Source organism: Mauremys mutica, chromosome 13, assembly GCF_020497125.1.
Source record: "Mauremys mutica isolate MM-2020 ecotype Southern chromosome 13, ASM2049712v1, whole genome shotgun sequence".
Taxonomy (NCBI): domain Eukaryota; kingdom Metazoa; phylum Chordata; order Testudines; family Geoemydidae; genus Mauremys; species Mauremys mutica.
Window position 1 is genome coordinate 39,181,393 of NC_059084.1, and position 12,993 is coordinate 39,194,385.

Genomic DNA, 12,993 nt, shown 5'->3' on the forward strand with positions numbered 1-12,993 from the left:
TCTTTTGGAACTGTTGGTGTCACTAGGCATAACTCTAGGTAACTCGGGGGGGTGGAAGACCACGAGTGTCGATGAAGCCCCTCTGCTCTAGGCCTAAGTGAACCAAAGCTCCTCCATGATGTACTTTAACCAACCTAAAATGCCAGTAGCTACAAAACAAAATGTGTAACAGTCAGCTAACAGCTCAAGGCAGTCTAAAGCGGTAGTGATAAGGGAAGCCTACATGCCTCTGTGAAGGACAAGATAACAGGTCTGGGAAAATTTGCTAACAAGCTACCCTTGCAGCGGCCAAGGTTGTTTACTGTAGCTGCTACGGGGGAGGGAGGAAGTGCGGGGAAGAAAGGGGGAGGGAAACTAAGCTGAAGTGAACAGCTTGGGTATAAGAAGGGAAAGCTGCTTGTATCTGCGCGCTTGATTTGAGACGTGCCAGTCTCCTTGCTCCTCTTTGAGATCTCAAAAAAACTTTGTCTGCTGCTCCATCCTGGTGTGTTCATTGGCGCGAAGCACACCGGGCAACGAACCCCGCTGTTGCCCCCTCGGGCCCTCTGTGCCGACAACAGTTCTTGGCGTCCCTGGGTGGGCTCAAGGCTGAAATTTAGCCTTGCCCTGACCGCTCCTGGCGGCCGATGGATTTCGGCGACGACCGACGCCCAGCGTGCACCAGTGATATCATCGGTGGCCTCGGCGGAGACGCGGTTTGATCGACTCCGGAGGGCACAACGGTGCAACGCACTCGGATAGTGGAGAAGCAGTTGCAGGCGATGGTGTGGAACCGGTACCTTGGATAAGGTAGGAACAGTCCAGTGGTCTGGACTTTTGCCTGTTAGACCTGGGGACACCCAATGTCACCCTAGGATATGGGGCAGGGACAGAGTACGGCAGGCAGGGCACGTTGTACACCCTTAGAATACATTCTAGCAAATTGGAAAGTGTTTGGATCAGATCCGATGACTAAGAGTAAACTAAAAAGGTTCTGTACAGTAAACTGGCCTCAATATCAGCTAGAGAGCCAGGAAAGGTGGCCACCGGAAGGATCACTTAATTATAACACGATCCTTCAATTACTCCTGTTTTGTCAGCGAATGGGTAAATGGAATGAACATCTGTATGCACAATTGTTTATGGCTTTATGAAATAGAGCAGATATTTTCAAAAGTGTAATTTGACTCCAACAGGTTTGGTAGTAACTACTGTTAGTCCCCAGAACCCCCCCACAGTTGTAATGGCAGACCCGGTGTTCCCTTCGGCTTTCACATTCCCACCATATCAGGACAGGGTGCCCCGGGTTCCTGAGATTGCCCCCTCAGTGGGATTCTATCCGTTAATTACCAAGACCGTAATAGCCCATCAGGGAACAGAAGCCCGAAAGGCAACTACTATGCAAGTGTACACCCATGTGCCTTTTAACCCAGTGGTCCTTGCAGCCTTTAAGGTACAGGCAGAGGAATTCTCCACGTTCCCCAGCAAGTTTATTTCAGTCTTTGAGGGATGCCTGGCTAGCCACAAGCCTGATTGGGACGACTGTAATATCCTTATGAGGACCCTGTTGTCTGAGGGGGGAGTGGAATCAGGTTATGTCCAAGGCAAGGGAGGAGGCACAGCGGAGACACGAAAGGGATCAGGACAACGTCCCTGTGGCCGCCGACATGGTCCCCCTAGCAGATCCTAGGTGGAATCCTAATGATCACAGGGACCAGACCCATCTCACCACCTACAAGGAGCTGCTTTTACACGGTCTCTGACATTCGGCTGTCCGACATAACAATTGGGCAAAGCTGTATGAGCTAATGCAGGAGCCAAAGGAAAGTCCGGTTGCTTTTCTGCAGCGCATTCGGGACGCTATCCGGCAAAATACTAACGCAGACCCTGATAACGAAGCAACTGAGGCAATTATAAAGGATATTTTTACCAGCCGTGCCGCCCCGATATTAAAAGGAAATTGAAGAAAAAGGAGGATTTGATGGGCATGTCCATGGCACAGATTTTGGAAACTGCAAATAGGGCTTATACCCTTAGAGAGGGAGAAAAGGAAAAAAGCAAGTTAAAATGATGATAGCGGCAGTACAGGCCGGCACTAAGGAAAGGCCACGGGAAGGTGGAAGGGGCTGGGGAGTAAGAGGCCGTGGACGCGGGCGCCCTGGCCCGCAGGAAAGGCGCCTGGGTCGCAATCAGTGTGCTATATGCCGGCAGGAGGGACACTGGAAAAATGAATGCCCCAAAAGGGAGAGTGCTCCTATGATGGCGGCGGAGGATCACAAATAGGGGTGTCAGGGGAAATGGACCATCCTGCCCCCAGAACCCCGAGTAAAAATGCAGGTGGGAAATGCAGAAATAGACTTTTTAGTAGACTCTGGGGCGGCACGAACCGTCGTAAACCAACCCCTTCAGCTGCCCGTAGCGGAGTCCCTCACCGTGGTGGGTGCCACAGGGAAAGGAACCAAGTTTCCAGCGTATACCCCAGTGGAATGCGCTTTGGGAAACAGAACTCTATCTCACAAGCTGGTCTACCTCCCTGATTGTCCAATGCCTCTACTGGGACAGGACCTGCTTTGTCGCTTGGGCGCCACCCTGCATGTAAGGTAAGGAAATAACCTTTACCTTACCCCCCGAGAATGCCTGGATAATGACCCTTGCAATTGAGCCCTCAGCCATGCAAGCCCCAGGGGGAGCGAGTGGGAGGATGGGGTATATCCTCTAGTATGGGCAGCAGGGGTCCCAGGAAAGGCAGCCCATCAAACCCCTGTTAATGTTCAGCTCTTGCCAGGAAAAGGCCCGGTGCGAATCCGGCAGTATCTGATCAAGAGGGAAGCCAGAGAGGGATTGCAAGAGACTACAGACCAGTTCCTAAAGTATGGTGTACTTCGAGAATGCCAGTCAGCTTGGAACACTCCCATCTTGCCCGTACGAAAGCCTGATGGCACGTATCGGCTGGTACAGGACCTGAGGGCGGTCAATGAACGGGTTAAGACTCTGCCCCCCCTTGTCCCGAACCCATATACCTTGTTGGCCTCTATAGGGGGGCAGTATACTCATTTTTCGGTCCTAGATTTAAAAGACGCCTTCTTCACGATTCCGGTCGACACCCAATCTCAGGAGATTTTCTCCTTTGAGTGGGAGGACAAGAGAAGGGTTAAAAAGCAACTTTGCTGGACAGTGTTGGCCCAGGGATTTAAAAATTCCCCCACCCTTTTTGGCCAGGTCCTAGCCAGAGACTTGGAGGAGTGGGACAATGAGGACAAGGTCCTCCTCCTGCAATATGTAGATGACTTGTTAATTGCCGCTGTGGGTTTAATCCCTTGTCTGAAAGCCACTGTGAGCCTCCTAACTTTGTTGGACTCCAAGGATATCGAGTAGCACGGAGTAAGGCTCAGATTGCCCTCCCAGAAGTACAGTACTTAGGGTTTCACATAAGGCAGGGGGAGCGTCAGCTTTCAAAGGAGAGGAAGGAAGCTATCTGCCAAGTTCCTATCGCAAGCAATCGTGAACAGCTCAGGGCGTTTCTGGGTAAGGCAAGCTTCTGCAGAATATGGATCCCAGAATTTGGACTGTGGGCTAAACCCTTGTACGAATGCGTTAAGGGAGCGGATCACGACCCCTTTCACTGGTCCTCAGAAGCCAACAAAGCATTTAAAGTGTTAAAAAGGAAGTTGATAGAAGCCCCAGCCCTGGGTTTGCCGGACCTCTCTAAGCCATTTCAACTGTATGTGCATGAAAGGGCGGGGTGTGTGCCCTTATTGGAAATGAATGTTGTACATATGTCCCAGAGAATGCGGAGGACATTAATAAGCACATTTTATCTTCTGAGCAGGCCTTCAAGCAGTGGAAGGCACAGGAAAGGGAGACCACTATTTTCGATTCCCTCTGGGGCTGGTTACCTAGCCTAGGGGAACTGGGGGGAGGCATTGTTCGCCTCCTACTCACAGGTATTGTGTTATGTTTTGTCACTCTCCTTTTCCTCGCCTGCTGTAAAGCACTCCTACATAAGATGTGTACCTCTCGTTCCCCACAAATCCCATTGTACCCTCTCCTTGAGGACCCCAGCTCCTCATCGCTTAATCATATTTTGTCCTCAGAATATGAGAAAACGCAGCCAAAAGGTTGTTGAGTGTTCTCAAAGGAGGGAGTTGTTGGTGTCACTAGGCATAACTCTAGGTAACTCGGGGGGGTGGAAGACCACGAGTGTCGATGAAGCCCCTCTGCTCTAGGCCTAAGTGAACCAAAGCTCCTCCATGATGAACTTTAACCAACCTAAAATGCCAGTAGCTGCAAAACAAAATGTGTAACAGTCAGCTAACAGCTCAAGGCAGTCTAAAGCGGTAGTGATAAGGGAAGCCTTTGAGATCTCAAATAAACTTTGTCTGCTTCTCCACCCTGGTGTGTCCATTGGCGCGAAGCACACCGGGCAACGAACCTCGCTGTTGCCCCCTCGGGCCCTCTGTGTCGGCAACAGAACCAACACCTGGCATTCACCAGGCAGCTCTGTGGAGTCCTAATGGTATGATTATACAAAGCACACAGAATCTTTTTATAGGGGAGAAGGCAACACTTCACATTTATTGAGAATACAGCAGTTAGCATATGCTTTTCAGTCACACACACACAGACATACACAGTCCCCGCCAGTTGATGTTTATAGTTACCAGTCCAGAGTATAGATCAATCTAGTGGCCAGCCAGATTGGTCGCAGAGGGGAGCCAGGCTCTGTCTGTCGCGATCCAATGCTCCTGGAGTTGTGACAAGACAAACCCAAAGTCCCATGGCAAAGCACCCTGTTCTTATAATCCTTTTTCTCCGTTGAAGTCTATGGATTTTGCTGTGTCAATTTGTGACCGGTTAGTCCTTAATCGGTGTTATTTTCTGATGTTAACATTCCAAAGTGTCATTCTGTCCTTTTGATTTAATCAATTGTCTTGTCTTTAGGGATGCCAGCCTCCTCCTCAGGGTCGTCAATCTGCCTTTCCACAGTCATGGATGTGCATTGATGGTTCTCTGGCATCGATAAGTCTGTTCAATTTCTTCACTCCTCCTCCCCTGACCATCTGGCTCTGACAATGGCCTTCAAACCTTATCTTTTCCTCATGAATGCACTCCTCATTCACACAAACAGTCTTTTACAGAGACCTTATACAAACAGCAGTGTTTCATGTTGAGCAAGAAAGGCATTAGAAATTGAACCTCATTAAATCTTGTCATCAAAACACTGTGGCTCGGGCCTTCAGCATTCCTCTAATCTAATTAACATAGACACAATACATGATCCTGTCATTTACTCACTAAACCTTAAAACAATTAAAACAATGATTAGAGGGAAGTTTATAATACATATAGGAAACAAGAGCCCATCTTTTATAATACAATTTATCCTAAAACAAAGTATCAGAGGGGTAGCCGTGTTAGTCTGGTTCTGTAGAAGCAGCAAAGAATCCTGTGGCACCTTATAGACTAACAGACTGTTAGTCTATAAGGTGCCACAGGATTCTTTGCTGCTCCTAAAACAAAGGGTGACCATAATCAATCTGGTCTGTCCCTGCCTTAACATCAGTACAGACACTCATCAGATCCATTGCTACCAATTCCCCAGAGGGTAAGTCCTTTTTCCTATTCAAAAAGGGTGGCTGGCAGGATAAACTATGGCCTTTAATACAAATATAAAATCCTACCCCTACACCACTACTTTAGACATGTGTGTACTAAGTTTTCATGGATCTCAGCAGGCTGCAGCACGGTTTCTTCTTTCTAACCCTTCATGGAAATGGAATGACATGGCCCAGTTGCCTTAGGCCCCAGGACCAGTGCTGATGCCCCAGATGCTCTAGTATGTCAATCACACCCCATCCCAGAGATGGACGCATGTAGGTGCTCCGAGGTTATGGTTCACTTCTCCAGGGGCAGGTGAAGCAAACAGATTCACAGGCTTTACCAAGATCTCTAAACACAAGATCACATCAGAAATACAGTGAGCTGGATAGGGCAAGAGAAAACCTGCCTCAATTGCCTCAGCCATCTGGGATATTGTTAGAGCTTGGGCCATAGTGTGCCCAGGATTCCCATTCCTACAGCTCATGGCTCCTTCCCTGAATCATGGGATCTCTATCCCTGTCCCATGGAGTTAGTGTCTTTCTACTTATTTTTTCAAATAACTGGTGAGAGACTCTCTAACCGCCCATCCCCTTTGTCAGGTGACTCCTTCCAAAGTCAGACTGATCATGTGATCAAAGCCTTACTCTACACTTAACCACACACCCAAGTAATATTGCTATGCCAACAAAACCTTTGGTAAGACATAGCTATGTGGACAGATGAGAACTTCTGTCTGCATCGTTCAGGAGGTGCTCTTCCTACACCAACAGAGAAACTCCTTCTGTCAGTGTACGTTGTATGTAGACATGGAAGCTCACCCACAATGGCTATGGCATAGCTGTAGCACCATAATGTAGACACTTCCTTCATCGGCAGAAGGGGATTTTCCATCAGTGTAGTTAATCCACCTTCCAGAGAGGCAGTCGTAAGCTTAATGGAATAATTCTGTTCTGCATCTACACTGGAGGGGAGGGGTTATGTTAATCTAACTATGGCACTCAGGGCATGACATTTTTCAGAGCCCTGAAAAACATAGCTAGGTCAATCTAACGTCCAAGTGTAGACAGGCCTCTGTAGTGTAGACACAATCTATGCCCCCTACCAGATGATTCATTGTTAGACACCATCACACCTCTGGTGTTCAGACTTGCAATGTGGGTTTGCCCCAGGTGGCAGGGCTGTTGTGCCAGGGGGATTATGGCAGGGTGTCTCAGCAGCATGCATTCCCCCTTACAGCTGTGACTGTTAGTGCAGAGCCCTTTCCTCATTTGCCTCCACCAGGAACCATTCCGTCCTGTTTGTGATCAATTCATTCTGTGAATTGCCCACCAGCCAGGACACTTTCTTCTCACCCCTCAAAGGGCGAAACAAAGAGTCCAGAAAAATACAAAGAAACGTAAAGTCTTTCGTCCTCCCTGGACCCAATCCTTCGCAAAATCTTCATTGGCCCTCCCACAGTGTGGAAAATTACACTGGTCTACAATTTTTGAGAAGTCATCTGCTTCAGACATAAAATGTGCTCTTTATTATGTATTTTGATGTGCTGAATTCAAATATGACAATTAAAACAACTGATTGGCTACTGTTTCTAAGATATTTAAGTTTTTACATTTTATGTCTATGTATATTGTGTAGATAGTAGAGTTTTAATCATAAATTGTAAACCTAGGTCTTTTCATGTGTTTATGGTTGCTTTACATGATAATATTTCACCTGTCCTGTTTATGTAACACTTTAAAAATCAGCAAAAGGGTTATATAAATAAAATTTATTATGAAACAAAAGGCAAAAAACTATTATGTACATAGATTAGTCCTATTCAGTGTCTACTCGGCGCTTCTTGGCTTGTCTCTTGTATTCATTAAATGGAGCATCTCTTGTCACTATCCAGAATTAGTCTGCAAGCATTGATGGGCTCCATTTGCCCTGATAGCGTTTCTCCATTGTTGCAATGTCCTGGTGAAATCGCTCGCCGTGCTCGTCGCTCACTGCTCCGCAGTTCGGTGGAAAAAAATCTAGATGAGAGTGCAAAAAATGTATCTTTAGTGACATGTTGCAACCAAGGCTTTTGTATGCCTTGAGGAGGTTTTCCACCAACAACCTGTAGTTGTCTGCCTTGTTGTTTCCGAGAAAATTTATTGCCACTAATTGGAATGCTTTCCATGCCATCTTTTCCTTGCCACGCAGTGCATGGTCAAATGCATCATCTCGAAGAAGTTCACGAATCTGAGGACCAACAAAGACACCTTCCTTTATCTTAGCTTCACTTAACCTTGGAAATTTTCCACGGAGGTAATTGAAAGCTGCTTGTGTTTTGTCAATGGCCTTGACAAAGTTCTTCATCAGACCCAGCTTGATGTGTAAGGGTGGTAACAAAATCTTCCTTGATTCAACAAGTGGTGGATGCTGAACACTTTTCCTCCCAGGCTCCAATGACTGTCGGAGTGGCCAATCTTTCTTGATGTAGTGGGAATCTCTTGCACGACTATCCCATTCGCAGAGAAAACAGCAGTACTTTGTGTATCCAGTCTGCAGACCAAGCAAGAGAGCAACAACCTTCAAATCGCCACAAAGCTGCCACTGATCTTGGTCATAGTTTATGCACCTCAAAAGTTGTTTCATGTTGTCATAGGTTTCCTTCATATGGACTGCATGACCAACTGGAATTGATGGCAAAACATTGCCATTATGCAGTAAAACAGCTTTAAGACTCGTCTTCGATGAATCAATGAACAGTCTCCACTCATCTGGATCGTGAACGATGTTGAGGGCTGCCATCACACCATCGATGTTGTTGCAGGCTACAAGATCACGTTCCATGAAGAAGAATGGGACAAGATCCTTTTGACGGTCATGGAACATGGAAACCCTATCATCACCTGCCAGGAGATTCCACTGCTGTAGTCTGGAGCCCAACAGCTCTGCCTTACTCTTGGGTAGTAAGTAAATCCCTGACAAGGTCATTCAGTTCACCTTGTGTTATGAGGCATGGTTCAGAGGAGGAGGATGGGAGAAAATGTGGGTCCTGTGACATTGATGGTTCAGGACCAGAAGTTTCATCCTCTTCCTCGTCTGACTCAAGTGAGAATGATTCTGGTGCATCAGGAACCGGCAGTCCTTCTCCGTGGGGTACTGGGCGTATAGCTGATGGAATGTTTGGATAATGCACAGTCCACTTTTTCTTCTTTGACACACCTTTCCCAACTGGAGGCACCATGCAGAAGTAACAATTGCTGGTATGATCTGTTGGCTCTCTCCAAATCATTGGCACTGCAAAAGGCATAGATTTCCTTTTCCTGTTCAACCACTAGCGAAGATTTGTTGCACAAGTGTTGCAGCATATATGTGGGGCCCACCTCTTGTCCTGATCTCCAATTTTGCAGCCAAAATAAAGGTGATAGGCTTTCTTAACCATAGTGGTTATACTGCACTTTTGTGATGCAAAAGTCACTTCACCACAAACATAGCAGAAGTTATCTGCACTGTTCAGACAAGTACGAGGCATCTCTGCTCACTTTGGCTAAACAGAAATGTGTCCGTTTGCAAAATCAAACACTGACAAATAAGAGAGCACGACACTGTATGATTTCTAGAGCTGATATAGGGCAATTTGTTCAGCAGAGTTATGTAAGCTTCATTATGATTGCATCATCCCTGACTTCTAGGAATAACATGATGCTATTCATATCATGTATGATGCAATACCAGCTTCACATTGCATCATTCATTGTTTTGCCTAAAAAGCAAGTACTGTCCAAACCCATTCATAGATTTATTCATAGATCCAGTCAAAGATGTATTTTAGTCATTTCTGGTTTAAATTGAGATCCCTTCCCTTTATAACTCAATTATCCTCCGCTATTCCCAAGTCAAGGGTCGTATATACTGACCCAATAGCATATCTTGAAAACTAGAGCCAATCAACAATTTTAAGCATCATTTTCGTTCTCAGTGACCCAGAATTAGTAAAGTTTGAATACATTTATTTAAGAATCATTTTGGCTGTAGAGCAGTGTTATTTGCTGATCTACTACAGAGTGCATCCTCACAGGTCTTTTTTTCTAGAGGTCCAGCTCCTACCAAGTTGCTGACCCTGAGGGCTGTTTCCTAGAATCCTTCTCCCAGGCATGCTTCAGGAGTCTCTTCACCCATGCTGCCCTTCCACCTTCAGGGCCAATACCAGGGAACAAACTTTGTCTGTAGAATTTACTGCTCTCGGCCTCTCTGACAGAGCCCCCATTTCAGCAGAGAATGCAAAGCCCTAAACTCCCTCTCAGTTTCCTTACTTAGGAGAGACAATCAGGAATCCTAGACACTCATTCTCTTCCCTCTTACTCCCGGGAAGGGCTTCCTATATATTAGCCACCCCTCACTGGGCCTCATCTTTAATTAAGACTGCTAAACTCTTCTGGAACCACCAGGTGCATTAATTGCTCTCCAGCTCTCCTTAAGCTAGTGTGGAATTGATTCATCATATCACAGCAAGTGCTCCATTGAATGCATGATCATCAAAGTTTAATGACCCTTTGTTGTGAGCCCTTTACTACCTCCAGTTTTGTATAAAAGAAATGTGTATTAAATGTATGAAAGATGAATGCTCAAAAGGTAGCAGAGTAACAGGAAGAGAAAGAGAGAGAGAAAGAAAGAAAGAAAGAAAGAAGTATGAAGTAAGGTTAAAAAGGGGTAACCCTGTTCTCAAGGACTTGGACTCAAATAAGAAACTATATCAGTTCAACTCTATTTTATTATATGCTAAAATTTATACTTTCACATTCTATGCCTGTTTCTCTAAACTACTGGTTTAAGAATAGTGTTTCTCTAAGCTACTAGTTTAAGAATAGATTTTCTTAGGGACTCATTGACCTCCTTGTTTCTCAGGCTGTAGATGACAGGGTTGATCATGGGAGTCAGGACTGTGTAGAAGACAGCGAATATTTTGTGTAGGACCTTGGGCACGTTGGCTGTTGGAACTACATAGACAGTTAATACAGTCACATACAAAACTGCAAGCACAATGAGGTGAGAGGAGCAGGTGGAAAAGGCCTTTTGCCTCCCGATGCTGGAAGGGATTCTCAGGATGGTGCTTATGATACAAATGTAGGATGTCAGAGTCAGAAGAAAGGGCACAAATGTCCCTATTACAGAGATAATAAATGTCAACAGTTCTAGAGTCTGGGTGTCGACACAGGACAGCTTTATCAAGGGTGAAAAATCGCAAAAGAAGTGGTCAATTTCTTTGGAATCACAGAACGTTAATTGGAAAACGAAAATATTTACTATGGTGGAGAGCAGAAAGCTACTTATCCAGGACCCTGCCACAAGCTGCCAACAAACCCTGCCATTCATCAGAGCAGCATAACGGAGTGGATTGCATATCGCTAAATACCGATCATAAGACATTGCCGTGAGCAGCAGATTTTCTGTATTTGTCAGGATACCAAAGGAATATAATTGCACAATGCAGCCCTTAACAGAAATGGTTCTGTCCCCAGTCAGGAGACTGGCCAGCAGCCTGGGCAGGATGGCGGAGGTGTAGCAGATCTCCAGGCAGGACAAGTTCCCCAGTAAAAAGTACATGGGGATGTGAAGGTGCTGATTAGTCACAACTAGCACAACGAAGAGGATGTTTCCGGCGACAGTCACAATGTAGATCACTAGAAACAGCAGGAAGAGAAGGGGCTGCAGTTCAGGGTCATTCCCGAATCCTAAGAGGATGAATTCCACGATGGGCGTTTGGTTTCTTACTTCTGCTTTCTCCATAATATGTATCTAGAATCAGAAAACTATTAAATATTGATGGAGTACACACAGTCAGGCTGTGCTGTTGGTTATACTGGCAGAAACCTGGAGTAGGTAAGCCAATACCACTGCATCTCTTCACTGGAAAAATGAAGTTGCCAAAAAAACCAGAGGAAGATTCCTATCCTTAAGAGGTTGAGCTTCCAATATACGTGAAACAAGAGCATGGAACCCTATTGAATTACAGAAATGTCCCATCTAACTCCCTTAAGTTCTCTTCAACTTTAAATACTTTTAAGCTGGGATTTTGAAATATCTTTATCATATCAGTGTCACATCAACCAATCTAGAAGACATAACAAAAAATCAATAGACTATAAATGAAAGATATTTAGAGTTCTACCACTAGTATGTTTCCCCTGCAGCTGAGAGGTGTAATTCCCAGGTTGGGAAGACGTACATGCATTAGCTTTGATCAAGCTAGTAAGTTAAAATAAGTAGTGAGAACACAGCAGCACATTCAGCCGTTTGGGATGGCCACCTGTGTACATACCTAGGATCTCAGATGGGATTAGGCTCTGGCACCTAGTCTCTGCTGCCGAGGCTACACTGCTATTTTTAGCATAATAACTCAATCAAAGATTGTGTGTGGTGGGTTTACCAGAACAAGGAATTACACTGTCTAGATGTAGTATAGATATTCCCCATAAGACAGACACTGAAACACTAATGAGGCTGTGGTTTGTATGAAGGTCTAGCCTGCTGTCCTCTATCCTAGCAGATTCAAATTAAAATTTGCACTATTAGATAAGATGCAGCTGAGAAACAGACAATGACACAAACAAACCCTAAACACAGACCACGGGCTGTTTCCTGATCTCAGTTACACCAGGGTACATTGCATCAGCTTCATGTGGATTTATGGAAGTGCAACTGAGATCGGAATCCAACACCATATAAAGAAATGAAAGTTAGATAAAAATGAAAACTCGTTAAGAGAGAAATAAGAGAGTCATTTTTATCCAGAAGGGAGAATGTGCCTGGAGAAAAATGAAAAACTGGATAAAAAAAAGGAAGATATATATAGACAGAATGAGACAAAAATACACAGAGAGAGAGAATCAGAAAGAGACGGAGAGAGAGAAATTGTTTCTTTCTCCAAATTTTATGAACAATAGAATACAGATATGTTTAAAGAGAAGTAGCAGATCCTTCCTGTTAAAGAAAAGGTATCAGAGCCAATAGGTCTGAAATCTTTTCTTTGCTTTTCCCCCACATACTTCTTGATATATTCTGCCATCTGATCTCTTCACCCACTGACTTATGACGCACCCACATGAACTATGTCTACACCAGGAGTGGCAATGGTACATTGCCACTAGTGCAACATAAATGTATGACAGAAAAATGGAAATCCAGCAAAACACACACAGAGAGAGAGAAGACAGACAATTTTTACGAGCACTAAAACTCACATGATAAAAATAAAATGTACACACAAGGAGTCAATAAACTAGATATATTCATGGAGGATAGGTCCATCAATGGCTATTAGCCAGGATGTGCAGGGCCGGGGTCCCTAGCCTCTGTTTGCCAGAAGCTGGGAATGGATGACAGGGAATGGGTGACTTGATGATTACATGTTCTGTTCATTACCTCTGAAGCACCTGGCAT

The 12,993-nt window shown here is 45.2% G+C and overlaps 1 protein-coding gene across 1 annotated transcript; it reads right to left on the reverse strand.

The window, feature by feature from the left end:
• Positions 1–10,398: 10,398 nt before the first annotated feature.
• Positions 10,399–11,340, reverse strand: LOC123348394 (olfactory receptor 5V1-like). Its single transcript, XM_044985914.1, has one exon. It carries the CDS (start codon positions 11,338–11,340, stop codon positions 10,399–10,401), a length of 942 nt encoding a protein of 313 aa, XP_044841849.1.
• Between the last annotated feature and the right edge of the window lie 1,653 nt (positions 11,341–12,993).

Bases quoted from the DNA above. Each gene is read 5' to 3' on its own strand.
- LOC123348394 (XM_044985914.1), bottom strand. From the start codon at position 11,340: ATGGAGAAAGCAGAAGTAAGAAACCAAACGCCCATCGTGGAATTCATC.